This window comes from Trichechus manatus, unplaced genomic scaffold (genome assembly GCF_000243295.1).
Source record: "Trichechus manatus latirostris isolate Lorelei unplaced genomic scaffold, TriManLat1.0 scaffold00029, whole genome shotgun sequence".
Taxonomy (NCBI): Eukaryota; Metazoa; Chordata; class Mammalia; order Sirenia; family Trichechidae; genus Trichechus; species Trichechus manatus.
Window position 1 is genome coordinate 6165163 of NW_004443965.1, and position 19590 is coordinate 6184752.

General features: G+C 35.1%; 1 protein-coding gene across 2 annotated transcripts in view; it reads right to left on the reverse strand.

Moving 5' to 3' along the window:
- The window catches only part of AGGF1 (angiogenic factor with G-patch and FHA domains 1), a 51953-nt gene continuing 32363 nt past the window's right edge, over nt 1–19590 (reverse strand). Inside the window, exons 8-14 of one of the 2 annotated variants that reach the window (XM_004374478.2) lie at nt 18872–18923; nt 11887–11988; nt 10875–11040; nt 9066–9148; nt 5136–5263; nt 3157–3256; nt 1–1361 (exon numbers count right to left, since the gene is read on the reverse strand). In XM_004374478.2, the coding sequence (XP_004374535.1) occupies nt 1161–1361; nt 3157–3256; nt 5136–5263; nt 9066–9148; nt 10875–11040; nt 11887–11988; nt 18872–18923 (832 nt within the window). In that variant the 3' untranslated portion in view covers nt 1–1160. The remainder of the gene's footprint in view (nt 1362–3156; nt 3257–5135; nt 5264–9065; nt 9149–10874; nt 11041–11886; nt 11989–18871; nt 18924–19590) is intronic. The other variant, XM_023729489.1, reaches the window with a different exon arrangement.

Sequence of the window (19590 nt, forward strand, 5' to 3'; positions counted from 1 at the left end):
TTTTTTAAAAATTTTGTAGATATTTCTTTATAATAGATGGGGGAGCTATAGCTTATATTCACTGCCAGAAAAGGGACAGTTCCAGTGTTAGTTACCAGCAAAAAGCTGAGAAAGCTGAGCAAGGGAAGAGAACAGTGATAACTGGCAGAGCAGTGACACCTGTACCCAGAAAGCTGCACTGCAGTTCTCCAATATCGGAGTTATCCTTTTGCCACTGCTCTACCAATTTAAAGAGAGAAATTCTAGCTGGTCATAAGCTCAAAACAGACCAATGTATTTAAATCCTTGCTTCAATGAATCACTCTTTTTGATGTTATATTGTTTTATTGCATTTGAGTACACTTGCAATAAATATCTTGAGTTTGGGGCCCTGGTTAGGTAATCCGTTGCACTAGCAATCAGATTTCTCTGGTACAACTCCACTGCCAGCAACAGGATTTATCAGAACTACAAATGTTGGCACACTGAATATTTTAATACTGTACTCAGTTGTTCATCTCTAAATATCTCATTAGCTACAAACCAAACCAAAAGATATAGTACAAATTAACAGATTCTTCACAGAAGAAAACAATAAAAGACTAATTTTCTACATGTCACCTGTTCATTTAGCTCTTCAATGATATTACTTAGGTTATTTCAAGAATACATGAAATTTATGCACCACTATCCATATTTTCTCAACGTTTTTATCTAGGTTCTAAAGGAATAAACAAAGATGCACATGGTTAAAACTGTTTTTTATGAACTTCTCATGTTTCTTGTTTTTGTTGTGCATCTTACAATAACGAATATATGGAGACAAGACAAATGTACATTTATGCCATTAGTGGTTATATAGATTTTGCTTTTATGGTATTTGCTTATATGGGTAATGTAAATGACAAGATAAAACAACACAGTTTGATAAGCTCACCCGTGCCCTGTGAACTTTAGTCCACTACAGCGTAACTTGATCCAGTCACTATTTGTTTAAAAAATGGTTTGTAAAAGCTGCAAAGTTTACCAACATAACTAAACCATACTTTATTACACGTTTTTGAGTCCTGAGGGAGTAAATTATGACATAGTTCTCTGGTGCCACTGACACTTTTGCGGGGGAAAGTTCTGCAATAAGTTTCCAAACTCTTTTTAAAAGCCTGAACTTTGTTCTCTGACCTTCACTCTGTACTCCCTTTTACCCAAGGCATAGATCCTGATGCATCTTTTTGAGGTTTAGTTTCCGGGAAGTTTTCAGCAAACCTCTCTCGTGCTTTATCCCAGTTCTTTTTGCTCTTGTTTTGGAGAAGGTGAACATCTTCAACTGAGGATGGTTTCCCTGTCCCCAAGCCTGCATGTGTTCGCCGGAGCTGAAGCTGAATCTGTTACCAAAAGTTGAGCAGAAGACATATTTCAGAGTCTAAACACATTGAAATCTACTGCGTTCTACTTTTAACAATAATTCTTTTATTGATGAGAGATTGATGGAAAAAAAAAAAACACTCTAAACCTGTCAAATGCATCAAATACATACAGGAGGGCACATCATACATGTCGTTTAAACTCATTTTTCTACATTATCCTGCCTGTCAATAAGTATAGCTGACTCTACAAAAAACAGAGGGCTCCTTAAATAGCAATCACCAAATTTCACTGAGATGCTACAGAACATGTCACCACACTTTAACCAGAAGTAAGGGCAATGGACATACTTAAACCTGCTGTTCTATCCTCACTTAAGTGAGTGAACAGGTAGGTTAAATATTAAGAATCATAAAGAGAACATGATTGTTTTCACAATCAAGAGGTGACTTCTCATTATTTTGAGAACACTGAAAGTTACCAGTTGTTCAGTGCAAAATGCATATTAGGCACCAAGCTGCTAGGGGCTTTATAATCATGACATCCCTGAAAAAAGAGTTCTTTTTGTCCCCATTTTGCATAAGAAAATGGAGGTTCAAAATTGCCTAAAGTCACACTGAGAGTGATAGAGTATATTTCTAACATAGGTCTGACTACAAAACCCATATTCTTTCCATTGTACCTCAATGAAAATGAGAAAACTGACATTTTACCAACACTAATTCATCCATTATTTCTTTAAGCAGACAGTAATTATGAAGAAAGGTTTTTAAGTCATATCACTTTTAAAGGTTTTTATGAAAGAAAATTTGGATCTACTATTAACCATGGGACTGTGGAATTAAACCACTATATTGTTTTCCAGGGCAGTGGTGGTTCAATGGTAGAATTCTTGCCTTTCATGTGGGAGAACCAGGTTCAACTATCAACGAATACACCTCATGTGCAGCCACCACCTGTCAGTGGAGACTTACATTTCTATGATGCTGCTGAACAGGTTTCAACAAAGCTTCCAGACTGACATGGCTAGAAAGAAAGACCTGGTGATCTACTTCCAAAAGCCTGCCAAAGAAAACCTATGGATCACAATGGCCAAAACTGTAACCCATTATGGGAATGGTGCAGGACTAGGAAGCATTTCAAGTCTCTGTGCGTGGAGTCGCCATGAGTCGGAGACCTACGCCATGGCAGCTACAACACTGTTTTCCAGACATTATTCTCCGTATTGCTTGTTACATGCTCTGATTCTTGAACCTAATACAGATTCTCCAGTTAAGAACAGAAGCTGCCTGTTTGTAAATTAACACTGTGATTGTTCCCGCAATGTTTAGTATCAGGCATAGTAAGGAAGTCATTAGAAACAACTAAGACAGACAAACTTTTGGCTCAGGAAATAGCCCTTATTATCCTAGCTTCAGAGTCTCGGTGGCGCAGTGGTTAAGAGCTCAGGCTGCTAATCAAAGGTAGGCAGTTTGAATCCACCATCTGCTCCTTGGAAACCCTACGGGGCAGTTCTACTGTCATACAGGGTTGCTATGAGTCAGAATCGACTTGACAGCAACGGGTTTTATCCTAGCTTCGTTATAGAAAAAAAGCTCTAAAAAAAAAAGACTTTCTAAGAACATTAAAAACAAAACAAAACAAAGGACATATATATATTTGGTAATTGTAAATTCCATGAAGGTAGTAAATCATGTTTGTTTTTGCTCGCTACTACAGTCCTAGCATCTAAGACAGTGCCTGGCACATAGTAGGTACACAGTAAGTATCTACTGTAAGAATAAATGAATGAGAGAAAAAAAATGGAAGTCTTACCGGAGTTTTCATTCCTCCACCATCCTTCCCTAGGCCCTCTCCTTTTTTCCAACCCATCTTCTCCAACATCTTCCGACCTTTGTTGCTATCAGTAATTTCACTTCAAGAAAAATTAAGATGATAGTTGATTTATTAAAAAAGACCATTTAGAAGACATTTATAATACATTAATAAATTTAAAAACAACTTTAGAAAACTGTTAGGCATTACCTAATAAAGTTGAAGATACATAAATGTTATTCCACTCCTACATATATACCTAACAGAAAAGCATGCACATATGCACCAAAAGGTATGTATAAGAATGTTCTTGCAGCAATAACAACAATAGCCACCAAATGGAAACAACCCAAATGTCCACCAATGCTAAAATGGATAAACTGTGATATATTCATACAACAGAATATTATACAGCAATAAAAATAAACTATTAACAAAATAGTGTTGACCAAAAGAATATACATACAAAATAAACACTCAAATATTCCATTTATTTAAAATTTAAAAATAAATGAAATTAATTTATTGCTACTGAAGTCAGGGTAGTGGTTACCTGTGAGGAGGACAGAGGGACAGTTAGTGACAAGCAGGGGGCACACGGAGAGTAGGATTCTCTGGTGCTGATAGTTTTCTATTTCTTGACTGAGGGGGTTATTCTGCAATGTTTAATTTTTTAATATATCACTGAGCTGGAAACTTATGATTTGTGCATTTTTCTGTACACGTTATGTTGATGTTAGGTGCTGTCAATTATGACTCATAGTGACTCCATGTGACAGAACAGAACTGCCCCAGAGGATTTTTTTGGCTGTAATCTTTACGGAAGGCACATCACCATGTCTTTCTCCTAGGAGCACTGGGTGGGTTTGAACCCCAACCTTTCAGTTAGCAGCCAAGTGCTTAACTGTTTGTGTCACCAGTTAAACATAAAAAAAAGTTAAAATAAAAACTCTCATTCACTATTTGCATTTTGTCCTATGTTTTTAAGTTCTGCTAATTTAAGGGTATTCTAATTTTACATCTTATCACTGTCTTTCCAGTTCTACAAAATTTGTTAAATTAGTTCTTCAATAACAGTAAACCAAATGTCAGACCAATGTCTTTCATTTTTTTTATTTCTGCCTAATTTAACTCATAAGAAATCTTCGCATTGTCCAATAAGAATTTTAAAAAATATTAAACTTTAAAAAAGTCATGTTGCTTAGTGTATTTAACTTACTATATTTCATCAAGTCTGACTCCACTGATTGTAAGATACAGCACTATTTTACGTACCACTAAGAAAAAACTGCTGCATTTATAATTATAAAACTCCATCAATTTCAGAGACATTAAAATGTTAAAAAAAATGTAGTGTATCTTAAAATCAATGACATACGATAATTAATCAAAATTTTGTAATCAGTTATCTGTTCTGTACAAATTTAAGTTTTAATTGAATCCAGAATGAACATTCTAAAAAAGAAAAAAAAATTAGCTAATGTATGATTAAATGCAAAAATATGGTCATTGAACAGGCCTCAAGATCACATTATTGGTTTAACTATTTTATCTTATCCAGAGAAAAGAACTAAATCAAAAAAGATAAATGAGAAAAACAGTATTTAGGGTCAGCAAAACAAAAGTATTTGAATATTATAAAAAACTATCAGTCCATACCAATTTCTTACTAGCCTAGCTTTCTAGACAATCTAGTATATAAATGTACACTTGCTCAACTGAGTGATTAGAACATTAGGTATACATACATGTGTGTTTAAGTAAGTGTGCACACACATATGCCCACCAATTTTCTAGGGAATAGTAGGATTCTGATATTAGAGGAAGGTGTAAATAAACTTAAGTGTTTCCATACTCTCAACCATTCATTTAAAGGCTACATATCAGAATATACAGCCTTGTAAATCAGAGACTACCTCATGAATGTGTATACACAATGGAATACACAATGTTTCAAGCAATTGTAAGTTAATACTTACGAATGAACAGATGCAGGAGCATCATCTCTTTGGAAAGTTCCTTCACTTCCAATCTGTTCTCTACGTTTTCCAGCTCTATCTTTGTATTTTGGATTCTTCAATGCCTTTTCATCTTCATAGTCTGTATTCTTTATAAACACAAAATATTCATCAAGGAAAAGAAAGCTGATGAATAAAAATGTAACTTCTGTTTGCCATAATTAGCAAATACGGTTCAATGGGGCTTCTATAAACAATTTACTCAAACAAGCCATAATACAAAATACTTATGTTATTAAATGTGCTATTTTTATTCTGTATCTTTTAAAATGTTATTATTTCAAGTTGTATCACAACATAAATATTAACTGTAAACAGAAAATATGGTGAAAATTTAGTATATTTTGACTTAATGCTGTGTACTCATTTTCTCATATAAACTATCAGTATTCAAAAAAATATGTAAAACCCCTAGGGTTGAAAAAACATCCACTTCACTTTTTCTCTAAGAAACTGAAAGTTCCAAAGGACCTAAAGTAGTTTGATACTGCTTTTTGGAGGGAAAAATGTAGAAAGTCTTTAACAACAAGGAAAAAAAAAGTCCTGGCAATGATCCTAACGTTTCTGCTTCAATACAGCTTCATTTACATAATTGGTCACTCAACAAATATTTACCAAGAGTGTGTTAAGCTTCATGCCAGGTGTTGGAATGCAAAGAAATTTATCATCTCAGGAGGAAACACACACACAATCTTTGACATGATACAGTATGAATGATTCAACAATAAGGACATACTCAAGGTGTGGCAGTGGCACAAAAGAAACCAATCAAACCAAACCCGTTGCCTTAGAGTCGATTCTGACTCACAGCGACCCTATAAGACAGAACAGAACTGCCCCATAGGGTTTCCAAGGCTGTAAATCTTTACAGATGCAGACTGCCTCATCTTTCTCCCTCGGAGTGGCTGCTGGGTTTGAACTGCTGACCTTTCAGTTAGCAGCCAAGTGCTTTAATTACTGTGCCACCAGGGCTTCTTAGCACAAAAAAGAGGGAGTCAATTCAGCTGGGGGCTTCAGAGAAGGCTTCCCTTCCTCTTTGCTATTACTTGATCTTTATATAAAAAGTATGTACAATATTCATCCAGACAGATGCCAAGGACTGGTAGAGCAATTTAAGGAAAGTACTACGTAAGTTTTTACTTAATACTTTTAAACAGGGAAGAAAAATATAGAACCCTGATGGCTTTTTCCCCCTAAAAGTTACCCAAAAGTTTTGTTAAAATTTTTGAGAAAACATTTTATCATCTCCTTACATATCTTGTATTTTCCTTCCAAATTGGCTCATGTAGACATTTTTCCTATTATTTTCTTTCTCTTATTACAACAGTAACAATGAAAAGTACTACTTTGCAGAAAAATGTTATTTAGTAGCATCTTTTCCCTCATCTTCATAAAGTGGAAAAGGCATTGGACAAGTAACACTTAAGACCTAGATTCTATATTTAGCTTTGTCATTTAGTAGTGAGGTGAACCTGAAATTTAGCTGCTCAAATGTAAACTGGAAATACTAATTACCTCCTCTATCTACTCCCAATGGTAACTTTTTTTTTTTTTTACAGCTTTATTGAGGTATACTTGACAGACAATAAGCTACACGCATTTAAAGTATACAATTACACATCTCAAAACTGTCTATATACCTATGAAATCATCACCACAAAATCAAGATAGTAAACATATCCATATTTCCCAAAAGTTTCCTTGTTCCTCTTTGCAATCCATGTCTCTGGACTGCGTCCAGGCAACTACTGATCTTTCTGTAACTATGTATTAGTTTATTTTCATAGAATTTTATACAAATGGAGTATACAGTATGTACTCTTTTAGTTTTTTTTCTTTTATTCACAGAACATAATTATTTTGACACTTAGCCAAGTTGTAGCCTGTATCAATAGTTCATGTAGTTTTATTGCTGAACAGTATTCCACCATATGGATACACAATAGTTTACCCATTCATGATAAACATCGGAGCTTTTATCAGCATTTGGCTATCACAGAAAAAGCTGCTATGAACATGTTTTCATTTTTCTTGGGTAAATAACTTGGAGTGGAATGGTTGTTAACTATATGGCCGATGTATGTTTCATTTGTTAAGTAAGAAACTGGTAAACTGTTTTCCAAAATGATTCGACCATTTTACATTTCCAACAGCAGTGTATAAGTTCCAATTTCTCTACATCTTCATCACAATTGGTTTGGTCAATCTTTTTAATTTTAGACATTCTAATAAATACGTAGTGGTATCTCACTGCGGTTTGAATTTGCATTTCCCTAATGGCTAATGATACTGAACATCTTTTCATGTGTTTATTTTCCATCTGTATATCTTCTTTGGTGAAGAGTCTATTCAAACCTTTTGCCCATTTTTTAAAGTGGGTTGTTTGTTTTCTTATGATTTTTGAGAGTCTTTATATGTTCTAGATATAAGCCCTTTATCAAATATATGACTTAAAAGTGTTTTTTTCCAGTCTGTGGCTTATCTTTTCATCCTCTTAACAGTGTGTTTGGAAGATTGAAAGTTTGTTCTTTATTGTGGTGAAAATATACATAACAAAACGTGCCAACTCAAGGAGATCAGAAGTTTTTAATTTTAATGAAGTCCAGTTTATCAATTTGCTCTTTTGTGAATATGCTTTTGGTGTTAGATATGTGTTTGCCTTGCTCCTCAAAAAGTTAAACCTAGCATTACCATATGACCCAACACTTTCACTCTAGGTATATACCCAAAAGAACTGAAAACAGGGACTCAAACACCTGTACCGGAATGTTCATAGTAGTGTTATTTACAACAGCCAAAAGATGGAAACAAGCTAAGCATCCATTAACAGATGAATGGGTAAACAAAATGTGATATATACGTAGAATGGAATATTATTCAGCCATAAAAAGGAATGAAGTTCTGATACATGCTACAATATGGATGAACCTTGAAAACATGCTAAGTGAAGTAAGTTGACACAAAAGGGCAAATAAACAGTGTATGATTCCACTTATATGTAATACCTAGAATAGGCAAATTCATAGACAAAGTAGATAAGAAGTTACCAGAGACTGGAGGTAGGGAGGATGGGTAGCTACCACTTAACAGGCACAGAGTTTCTGTCTGTCATGATGAAAGGGTTTTGGAAGTAGACAGTGGTGATGACTGCACAACACTATAATTAATGCCACTGAACTGTACACTTAAAAATAGTTAAAATGGCAAACTTGATGTTATATGTATTTTTCCACCAAAAAAAAAAAATTTTTGCCTAACCTTCTTTTAAAAAAAAGATTTGCTTCTAGACATTTGAGGTTTTATATTTACCTCTATGATCCATTTTGAGTTCAGTTTTGTATATATTACAAGGTGTGGATCAAAGTTCTTGTTCTATTTTGCTCATGGATATCCAACTGTCCAAGACCATTTGTTGAAAAAGACCATCCTTCACCAAACTGCCTTTGTACCTTTGTCGAAATCAGTTGCTCATATACATATGGCTCTATTTCTGGACTCAATATTCTCTTCCACTGATCTATACACCTATCTTTATGCCAATACTACACTGTCTTAATTACGGTAGCTTTATAATTAGTCTTGAAATCAGGTAGCATTAGTCCTCCAACTATGTTCTTCAACAGTATCGTTTTAATGCAAGTTTTTGAAAGCCAAAAGTGGCTATTCAAATGTAGGGTATTAAAAATTATAATTTTTCTACTCCAATCTCATTAGCTATAAGGTTACAAATACCAGAACAGTAAACAACTAATAGAAATTATATAAATTTCAAAATTATACTAAGTAACTCTCTCTTTTTTATATATAAAATAGACTTGGCCTATCTGAAGGCATTTTTACTCAAAACCAGATGTACAGTTTAACACATAAAACAATATTTAACACCCTTACCTGTAAACCATATTTTACTCGTATTTTCTTTAATTCTTTTCTTCTTTCCAACTCTTTTTCCTCCTTACTTAGTGCTGGACCAGCTAAAAGAAAAAAAGCGACTTGGTTTAAAACACACACTAAGCTGGTAAGATTTTGCAGAAAATTAATACTAATGTTTTTTAATAAAAAAATAACTAATAGTATTAGTAACCCATCTGCAGATTACCCAAAGTTCAAATAAACAATAATATAAAAGGATTTTGTGTTGTGATGATGTCCTTTCAGCATTTCTGGTCACTAAACCTACTTGGAAAGTAAGCCAAATCCACAATCTAATGGATTGTAAGAAAACTATAGTACAGATACTAAGATGAACACTAAACATCTCAATTTCCCAATATTATTACTGTAACAGAATCCCAGATGCACTTCCAAGGGAATATATGTACGTGAAAGAAAAAAAAAATCACAGAATACAAGATTCACGTTATTCTAATATGCTATACCCACTTTCATAATCTAATATTAGAAAACAAAACGTAAACAATGAATGCATATACTTGTTATCTGGGGGAAAATTGTGGGAAAAAACACTACCTCTTACTAGTTCAAAACATCTATTTAAATTTTAGGAGACTTAGACGGGCGGATTGAAAGCAATACCTATAATATTACTTTACTGTAGTAAATAATGGCATATACAGACAACACAGCAACATGAACTATAAATAGGACAGCAAACATATCAACCAATAACCCTTAATGTCCTGGCCTATTATTTTCGATGTAAATATTATATTACAGAGTTTAACTGTGGATGATTTTTTTCCTATTAGTAAACAGGTATTAAAAGGAAGCCAATCTTTATTACAATTATGTCACAATTATTCTTTTGAAGGCTATTTACTACCATTGCAGTGTTGCTTCAAAAGCTACTAAACTGGTTAGCAAAAAACAGAGCTATGAGTATCTCAGAATGTAACCTAATGCACTAATATCACATAGCTAAATTATTATATAGAAAAATTAACTACAGTAAAACCTGTGAAAGCCAAAACCTGTGTAAGGTGGAAACCCGACAGAGAAGGCAAACTTAACTACTTTCCACTAAAAACGACAGAGAAATGATAAGACTGCACCCTGTCAAAGGCAGAAAACTTGCGACATCCAGGAAAACAAGTCAGTCCAGTCGAGTCCCAGCTCTCACAAGTTTCACTGTAAAATCACAATCTACTAGCTTAGGTCTCCAATTCCAAATGCATGCCATTTGTTAATTAGTCTCATATGATATATTCACTGAAATATAAACGTATCTCAATAGAGTATCATATCAATTAGATACAGGCTGACAGCTTTGTATAAATATATCTCTATATACCTACTCCTTACTTACTGACCATCTTGTTATCTGGCATTTCACATTTACAACAATAGTAAAAAAAACTCTGCTATCTGACTATTTTGTGCATTAACGACGTATGTCTAGCAGTAACGAACGCTGAGGTGCAAGGTGAGAGTAATGCTGGCTGTGATGGTTAAGATTATGTGTCAGCTTGGCTGGGCCATGATTCTCAGTTATTTGGCAGTTATATAATGATGTAATTTGGCAGTTATGCAATGATGTAATCTGGAAGTTATATAATGATGCATCATCCTCCGTTTTCACACAACAACCTGGTCTTTGGAACCTAACCATGTCAGTAAGTGAGGAGTGAGTGTATAGTATTATTTTGATTAGATATGAAGCCAGTGGCTGACTGTTTTATAATACTTGGGTGAATTAAAGAAAAAAGGTATCATATCCACATATAATAATGTTGCACATACCAAAAGATTCATCTTTCTTATCAAGGCGAAGATGAGCTCTAACCTGCCCTGGTTCACAGCCATCACAGGTATCACTGCCAGGGTGAATGTGAAAGGACAACACAGTCTCTCCAATTTTTACTTCATCTCCATGTTCAAGTACATATGGGTCACATTTAGTTTTAGGCTAGAGAGAAGAAAATTACAAGATAGGTACATAGTCGTTTCATGTTCATTGTTAAGTCATGTCTGGTTATAATAAAAAATATATTTGAAATGGTTTTCAGTGATGGACCCACACTGCACACATACGCATATACTTCTACAACTTCACAGATGACCCATAAAAAATGTTTTACTATTAAAGAACATAGCTAAACTGAGCATCTTACAATTTTTATCTTATCAAATCCACCCATTTCCCTATCTCCAGGCCCAATGCTACCAGAAATACCAACCGAAGACTTCAAATAATCTATTACCAAAACAAGTAATACGCATATTTAAAAAGTTAAAGTGTTAAGAGGCTACTAAGTACATCTTATCTCCCTCTTTTCCTCTTCTTTTCTCTGATAATTTAGTTTTGTTTGGTTGTTGATTCTAATAAGAATAAAGCCTCCCTCCCTTCCATGTATTTTCTCATTAAGTGCCAAGCATTTTGCTACATGCTATTAATGGTAGAATTAACTAGAGACACAGCAATGCCTTCAAGGAGTTTCCAACTTATCTCACATTCCCATTAAAACAATTTTAAAAAGGAGGGCCTCATTGTTGCTGTAGGAACATTAACTCTGAATACCTCTGAAATGCACTGATATCTAAAAACAAGATATAGATCTATAATTAGAAGTCGAAACTCAACAGCAAAGTCTCCCTTTCTGGGACTTCCCTTCCAAGTAACACATCTGGGCTTGAACTCTTGATCCCAACTAAATGATATCTATAATACCTATGGACTTCAAAAAAATAAAACATTTCAATTCAGTTTTAAAAAATGCACAGATTATATATATATATATATATACATATTCACCTGAAGAATCTGTTTTCCATTAACAATTGTGCCATTTTGACTTCCTTGATCCACAAGGACATAACTTTGTAAGTCATGGTCAAAATGAATTTCTGCATGAAACTTAGAAAAAAGAAGCAAGTAATTATAAAGTATTATACTTTTCTTTAACCATGTCTAACTTCTCTAATATACTGTGGGCTTTAATCTCTGATAATTTAACTTTTATTACTTTTAATGTATTTTTCCCTGAATATAAAAATATATATGCTGTGGGTAGAAATGTGGAGGCTACAGAACACAAAAGAAAAAAGTCACCTATAACTCTACCTATAACTACCATTAATAATTTAGTATATGTTCTACGTCTACTTCTTTAATATAGCTGTGATTATACTGTATATACAATTTGAAGGGTTTTTTCACCTAATATATTTTCCCATATCATTAAAAATTCTTCTTAATACAAAAGATGACTTGAAATTTGCAAGGCCAACTTCTCAGAGAAGTTTTTATAGATCTTCAGTAGTCAGGACAAATCACTCTTTCCTTATGTTCCACATTTTATTTATATTATTATAACACTTACATTACAAGATGTCATTTCGTATGTGAATATCTCACATGCTTATCACACAGTACATAATACAGGTCTTCATATACTGGGGTGTGTAATCAATACACATTTAACTGAATAAAGAGCCACAGAAATATTTTAAAATTTCATAAACAATACACTGCTGGTAGGAATGTAAAATGGTACAGCCACTTTGGAAACTAGAAAAACCATAGTTACCATAGCAATTCCACTCCTAGGTATATACTCAAGAGAAATAAAGACATATGTCCACATAAAAACTTGTATACAAACATTCATAGCAGTATTACGCATACTAGCCAAAAAGTGGAAACAACACAAATGCCTGTCAATTGATGATTAACAAAATGTGGCCTATCCATATAATGGAACATCACTTGGCAATAAAAGGAATGAAGTGCTGATACATGCTATGACATGGACGAATCTTAAAAACACATGAAGTGAAAGAAGTCAGTTACAAAGTCTTCATACATAATCATACATATTAACAGATTCCATTTCTATGAAATGTCCAGAATAGCAAATCCATAGCGATAAAAAGTAGATGTGGTTGCCTAGGGCTGTGGGGGTTGGGAAGAAATAAGAAATCCCACTAATGGATACACGGTTTCTTTTTGGGATGATCAAAATGTTCTAAAATTGATTGGGGTGATGGTTGCACAACTCTGTGAAAATACTAAACACCTTTCAATTAGACATTTTAAATAAGCAAATTGCGTAAGTATGTGAATTATATGTCACTAAAGCAGTTATAAAAATTTTAACAAACTTATAAAATGTTTCAAACACACAAAAGAATATAGTGAGTACACTGAACCCCTATGAACCCAAGAGCCAGCATTAACTAATTTTGCTATATTTGTCTCAGATATTTAAAAGAAAAATTACTTCCATTGACTTGTACCTCTTTCTGATCCATTCCCTTCCCTTTCTTTTCAGAGGTTAATCAGTTTGCTAAATTTGGTGTTTATTTAATCATAGGTCACGTCTTTATACTTTTGCCACGAGATCAATGACATATTCATTGCAAATACATTTTTTCAACAACATAAACGGTGACTAGACATGTGGTTTTACATATGATGTAAACTGGCATCATACTGTATGAATTTTTGATTGAGATCTAAGTTATAAACAGTGAAAATCATAAATCTTAAATGTATGGTTTGATGAGTTTTGACAAATGTATGCCACTGTAGATATATTCCTTTTACTTTGACTTTACATTATGTTGTGAGGTTCACCCAGTAATTCTGCACAGCTGTAGTTTGTTCATTTTGCTAAATGGTAATCCATTGTATGGATATATCACAATCTATTCATCCGAACTGAATCTACTTTTCTGAACTAATTTTGCTTGTCGTACTATGGTGGCTTGCGTGTTACTGTGATGCTTGATGGTATGCCACCAGTATTTCAAATACCATCAGGGTCACCCATGGTGGAGGACAGGTTTCAGCAGAGCTTCCAGACTAAGAAAGACGGGCCTGGTGATCTACTTCTAAAAAAAAATGGCCAGTGAAAACTATGAATAGCAGCAGAACACTGTCTGGTACAGTGCCAGAAGATGCGCCCCTCAGGTTTGAAGGCACTCAAAGCAGACTCAACCTTAATGACGGGGATGGAGTCAAGCTTTCAGGACCTTCATTTGCTGATGTGGCATGACTCAAAATGAGAACAAACAGAAGAAACACCCATTAATAATCAGAATGTGGAATGTACAAAGTATGAATCTAGGAAAATTGGAAGTTGTCAAAAATGAAATGGAATGCTTGAACATAGATATCCTGGGCATTAGTGAGCTGAAATGGACTAATAGTAGCCATTCTGAATTGGAAAATATGGTCTACTATGCCGGGAATGAAAATTGAAGAGGAACAGCATCACATTCATTGCCAAAAAGAACATTTCAAGATCTATCATGAAGTACACAACGCTGCCAGTGATAGAATACCCATATGTCTACAAAGAAGACCAGTTCATATGACGATTATTCAAATTTACCCACCAACCACTAACACCAAAGATGAAGAAAATGAAGATTTTTTCCAACTTCTGCAGTCTGAAATTGATCAAACATGCAATCAAGATACACTGATAATTACTGGTGAATTTGGAATGCAAAGCTGGAAACAAAGAATAGGATCAGTAGTTAGAAAATATGGCCTTGGTGCTAGAAAGGACGCTTGAGACTGCATGACAGTTGCAAGGCCAATGACTTCTTCATTGCAAATACCTTTTTTCAACAACATAAACAGCGACTATACATGTGGAAATCACCAGATGGAATACACAGGAATCAAATCGACTACATCTGTGCAAAGAGACGATGGAGAAGCTCAATATCATCAGTCAGAACAGGACCAGGGGTTCAAGTTGAAGCAGAAAGAAAATTAAAACAAGTCCACAAGAGCCAAAGTAAAATTCTGAGTGTATCTCACCTGAATTTATAGACCATCTCAAGAAAAGATCTGATGCACTGAACACTAATGACTGAAGATCAGACCAGCTGCAGAATGACACCAAACAAATCACATGTGAAGAAAGCAAAAGGTCATTAAAAAGACAGGAAAGAAAGAAAAGACCAAAACTGATGTCAGAAGAGACTATGAAACTTGCTCTTGAACATACATTAGTTAAAACAAATGGAAGAAATGATGAAGTAAAAGAGCTGAACAAAAGATTTCAAATGGCAGCTCGAGAAGATAAAGTATTACAATAAAATGCGCAAAGACCTGGAGTTAGAAAACCAAAAGGGAAGAACATGCTCAGCATTTCTCTAGCTGAAAGAACTGAAGAAAAAATTCAAGCCTCCAGTTGCAATACTGAAAGATTCTATGTGCAAATTATTGAATGATGCACGAAGCATTAAAAGATGGAAAAAATAGTGTCACTGTACTGAAAAGAACTGGTCGATGTTCAGCCACTTCAGTAGGCAGCATATGATCAAGAACCGATGGCACTGAAGGAAAAAGTCCAAGCTGAACTGAAGGCACTGGTGAAAAACAAGACTCCAAGAATTGACGGAATACTAGTTGAGATGTTTGTCATCGTTTGAATTCTGTCCCCCCAAAAATGTGTGTATCAATTTGGCTAGGCCATGATTCCTGGTACTGTGTGATTTTCCTGTATGTTGTAAACCTGCCTCTATGATGTTAATGAGGGAGGATGGGTGACAGTTGTGTTAGTAAGGCAGGACCTGATCTACAAGACTGGATTGTGTCCTGAGGCAATCTCTTGAGATATAAAAGACAGAAGTGAGCAGTGAGACAGGGGGACCTCATACCATCAAGAAAGCAGTGCTGGGAGCAGAGTGCGTCCTTTGGACCGGGGTCCCTGTGCAGAGACGCTCCTAGTCCAGGGGAACACTGATGAGAAGGCCGAGAGAGAGAAAGCCTTCCCCTGGAGCTGACACCCTGAATTTGGGCTTTTAGCCTACTTTACTATGAAAAAATAAATTTCTCTTTGTTAAAACCATCCACTTGTGGTATTTCTGTTATAGCAGCACTAGATGACTAAGATAGATGTTTCAACAAACAGATGCAATGCTGGAAGCACTCATCTATGCTAAGAAATTTGGAAGATTTTCAAGATCTTATATATGGCCAACTGACAGGAAGAGATCCATATTTGTGCCCATTCCAAAGAAAGGCGATCCAACAGAATGCAGAAATTATCGAACAATATCATCAACATCACATATAAGTAAAATTTTGCTGAAGATCATTCTAAAGCAATTTGCAGCAGTAAAGTGACAGGGAACTGCCAGAAATTCAAGCCAGATTCAGAAGAGGATGTGGAACAAGGGATACCACTGCTGATGTCAGATGGATCTTGGCTGAAAAGCAGACAATACCAGAAGGATGTTTGCCTGGGTTCTACTGACTATGCAAAGGCATTCGACTGTGTGGATCGTAACAAATTATGGATAACACTGTGAAGAATGGGAATTTCAGAACACTTAATTGTGCTCATGTGGAACCTGTAAACACACCAAGAGGCAGTTGTTCGAAGAGAACAAGGGGATACTGCGTGGTTTAAAATCAGGCAAGGTGTGCATCAGGCTCATATCCTTTCACCATATTTATTCAATCTGTACGATGAGCTAATAATCCAAGAAGCTGGACTATATGAAGAAGAACGGGGGCATCAGGATTGGAGGAAGACTCATTAACAACCTGCGATATGCAGATAACACCACCGTGCTTGCTGAAAGTGAAGAGGACTAGAAGCACTTACTGATGATGATCAAAGATTACAGCCTTCAGTATGGATTATACCTCAACATAAAGAAAACAAAAATCTTCACAACTGGACCAATAAACAACATCATGAAAAATGGAGAAAATATTGACGTTTTCAAGGATTTCATTTTACTTGGATCCACAATCAACACTCATGGAAACAGCACTCAAGAAATCAAATGACGTATTGTACTGGACACATCTACTGCAAAATACCTTTTTAGAGTGGTAAAAAGTAAAGATGTACCTTGAGGACTAAGATGCACCTGACCCAAGGGACTGCCAGAAGAACAAACAAATCTGTCTTGGAAGATTTCCAGCCAGAATGCTCCTTAGAATTGGGATAGTGTGACTTCATCTCATGTAACTGGGACACGTTATCAGAAAGAACCAGCCCCTGGAGGACATCATGCTTGGTAGAGGGACATCAAAAAAAAAGGAAGACCCTCAACGCAATGGACTGACACACTGGCTGCAACAATGGGCTCAAACATAGCAACAATTGTGAGGGTGGCGCAGGACCGAGCAGTGTTTTGTTTTGTTGTACATAGGGTCGCTATGAGTCTGAAACGACTCAATGGCACCTAACACCACCACCACCATTCTTCTGATGATAACATTTAGACTTTTTCCAAGGTTTTATTATTTCAAAAAAATTTTTTTTAATGTTGTTACAAACATTCTTGTACATGCCATCGCCCTGTGTAAGACCTAAGTGTTCCTCTGGAGTATAATCTTAGGAATGAAAACAATAAGTCCTGGTATATACAAATCTTAAACTTTACTAGATACAGCCACATTAACTTTCCAAAGTGGGTGTACATTCCCAATTCCCAATTTATATTCCCACCAGCAGTCTAAAAGAATTCTTGTTGTTCTTTGAATTCTTAACCAATACTTGTTGTTGTCAAATTTTTCATTTTTACCAGTCTAACTGATGTGAAATGAAATTTCATCATTGTAATTTTAATTTGCATTTCCCGATTACTACAGAGACAACAACCTTTTCTTATATTACCGGCCATTTAATTTCCTCTTCTATAATTTGTTTAGAGTTAAGATTATAGGAATTTCCTCCTCTTTAAATGAGTGTGGAAAAATAAAAGTGAAAGTAACTAGACTTTCAAACTAATAATGGGAAACAAATTCTACCCCAAAAAGATAAGAATCATATTAAATATAGTCATGAATATACTCATGAGTATACTTCATGTTATACTCCATTAAATGGGAGCAAAATGGGGAAGATGAAAGGACAAAAGACTAGAAACAAAAAATGAAACAGATAAGAAAGGAGGGAGAAAACCACAGAATCAGGGCTTCGAAGCAGTTCATTCAGGTTTGAACCCCTGCTGAGAATTTACATTTCCACCACCATATATACTGAATCAATCTACAGTTCGCCAAGATCCCCAGGTGATTCTTATATATACATTCTGAAACCACTGCTCTACTAGTGGTTCTCAAAATTGGTTCCTAACCAGCAGCATTAGCATGGCCTGTGAATTTGTTAGAAATGCAAATTCTCAGCAGGGGTTCAAACCAGACAAACTGGTTCAAAGCCCTGCACAGAGTATGTATGTAGTAGAGAAAAAAGAGAAATATGAAGTACAAAGAGCCTCAGTAGCTAAACCTTCTGTTTTCTTCTAATTTTAACTTAAGTTGCAACTCTGTTCTTATTGTTTTGAAAACTGTTCTCTTTCCTGAAACCATTAGCAGCTCAACTAGGAAAAGCTGTAGACAAGAGCCTTACGTAGTAGAGGATAGATTATGCTTGGATTATACTCTGGGCTCAAAGTAACCATCTACTAATTTAGTCAACTGATAGCTTGAATCTAGGTCTGATTCATTTTTGAAATGCTACAATACCTAGCATATTTATTTCACTTAATATTTGTTAAATGGTCACTACTCTGATACTTAGATGAATTAAATCTGCATTTTCTACTTCTGCTTCAGACTGTTAAAAAATGAACATAATTAAAAATTTTTATTTTCTCAAGCACTGGAATAAACAAATTTGCATTGCTTTCATTGCCATTACTATATTAAATGGTAACAATCCTATTAAATGAGGAGGGAAAAGCTCTAAGCTTTCTGCTGTAAAGATGATTTAAAAAATTGAATCTGGGGGGCTTAATGAAAAAATCAAAGAGCTTACCTTACTGACACCAACTTCAGGGATTCGAAGAGTATGTTCCATATCTTTTTCTCTGCAGAGTTAAGTAAAGTGTCTTTAATAATTTTTGAAGCATATCTAAATGCAGCATTTACAGACCAACATGGAGAGAATTTTAAAAAACCGGTAATGTTAAAATGCAAGTCTCTCTATTGTGGTGAGTCAACTGGTTATAGATTATCCAGTTTCCTTAATTCTACTCTAACTTTCCTGTCTGAAAGGGTGTTCCATCTATCTTGGGCTACTCAGCAGCCAGTGAACATAAAATGTCCTCTGTACCAACTTTAATCGTTTTTCCAACTCTGTTGAATATGTTCGTATTTCTGTTACTATATGTGAAAGGAGCATACTATTCTCCAAGAATTTAAAATTAAGACATTGTATAGAATCTGAATTAAGGATAAAACCAAAGCAAACCCACTGCTGTCGACTCAATTTTGACTCACAGGTTAGATTTATCTGGAGCCTTTGTGGTGCAGGGGTTAAGAGTCACGGCTGCTAACCAAAAGGTCTAACCAAAAGGTTGGCAGTTTGAATCCCCCAGCCGCTCCCTGGAAACCCTATGGGGCAGGTCTACTCTGTCCTATAGGGTCGCTATGAATTGGAATCAACTCAACAGCAATGGTTAGATTTATCTTTCCCATGGGGAAGAAAGGAATTACCCCACTCATGATTAAGGCCTACCTTCCTATCAAGCTAGT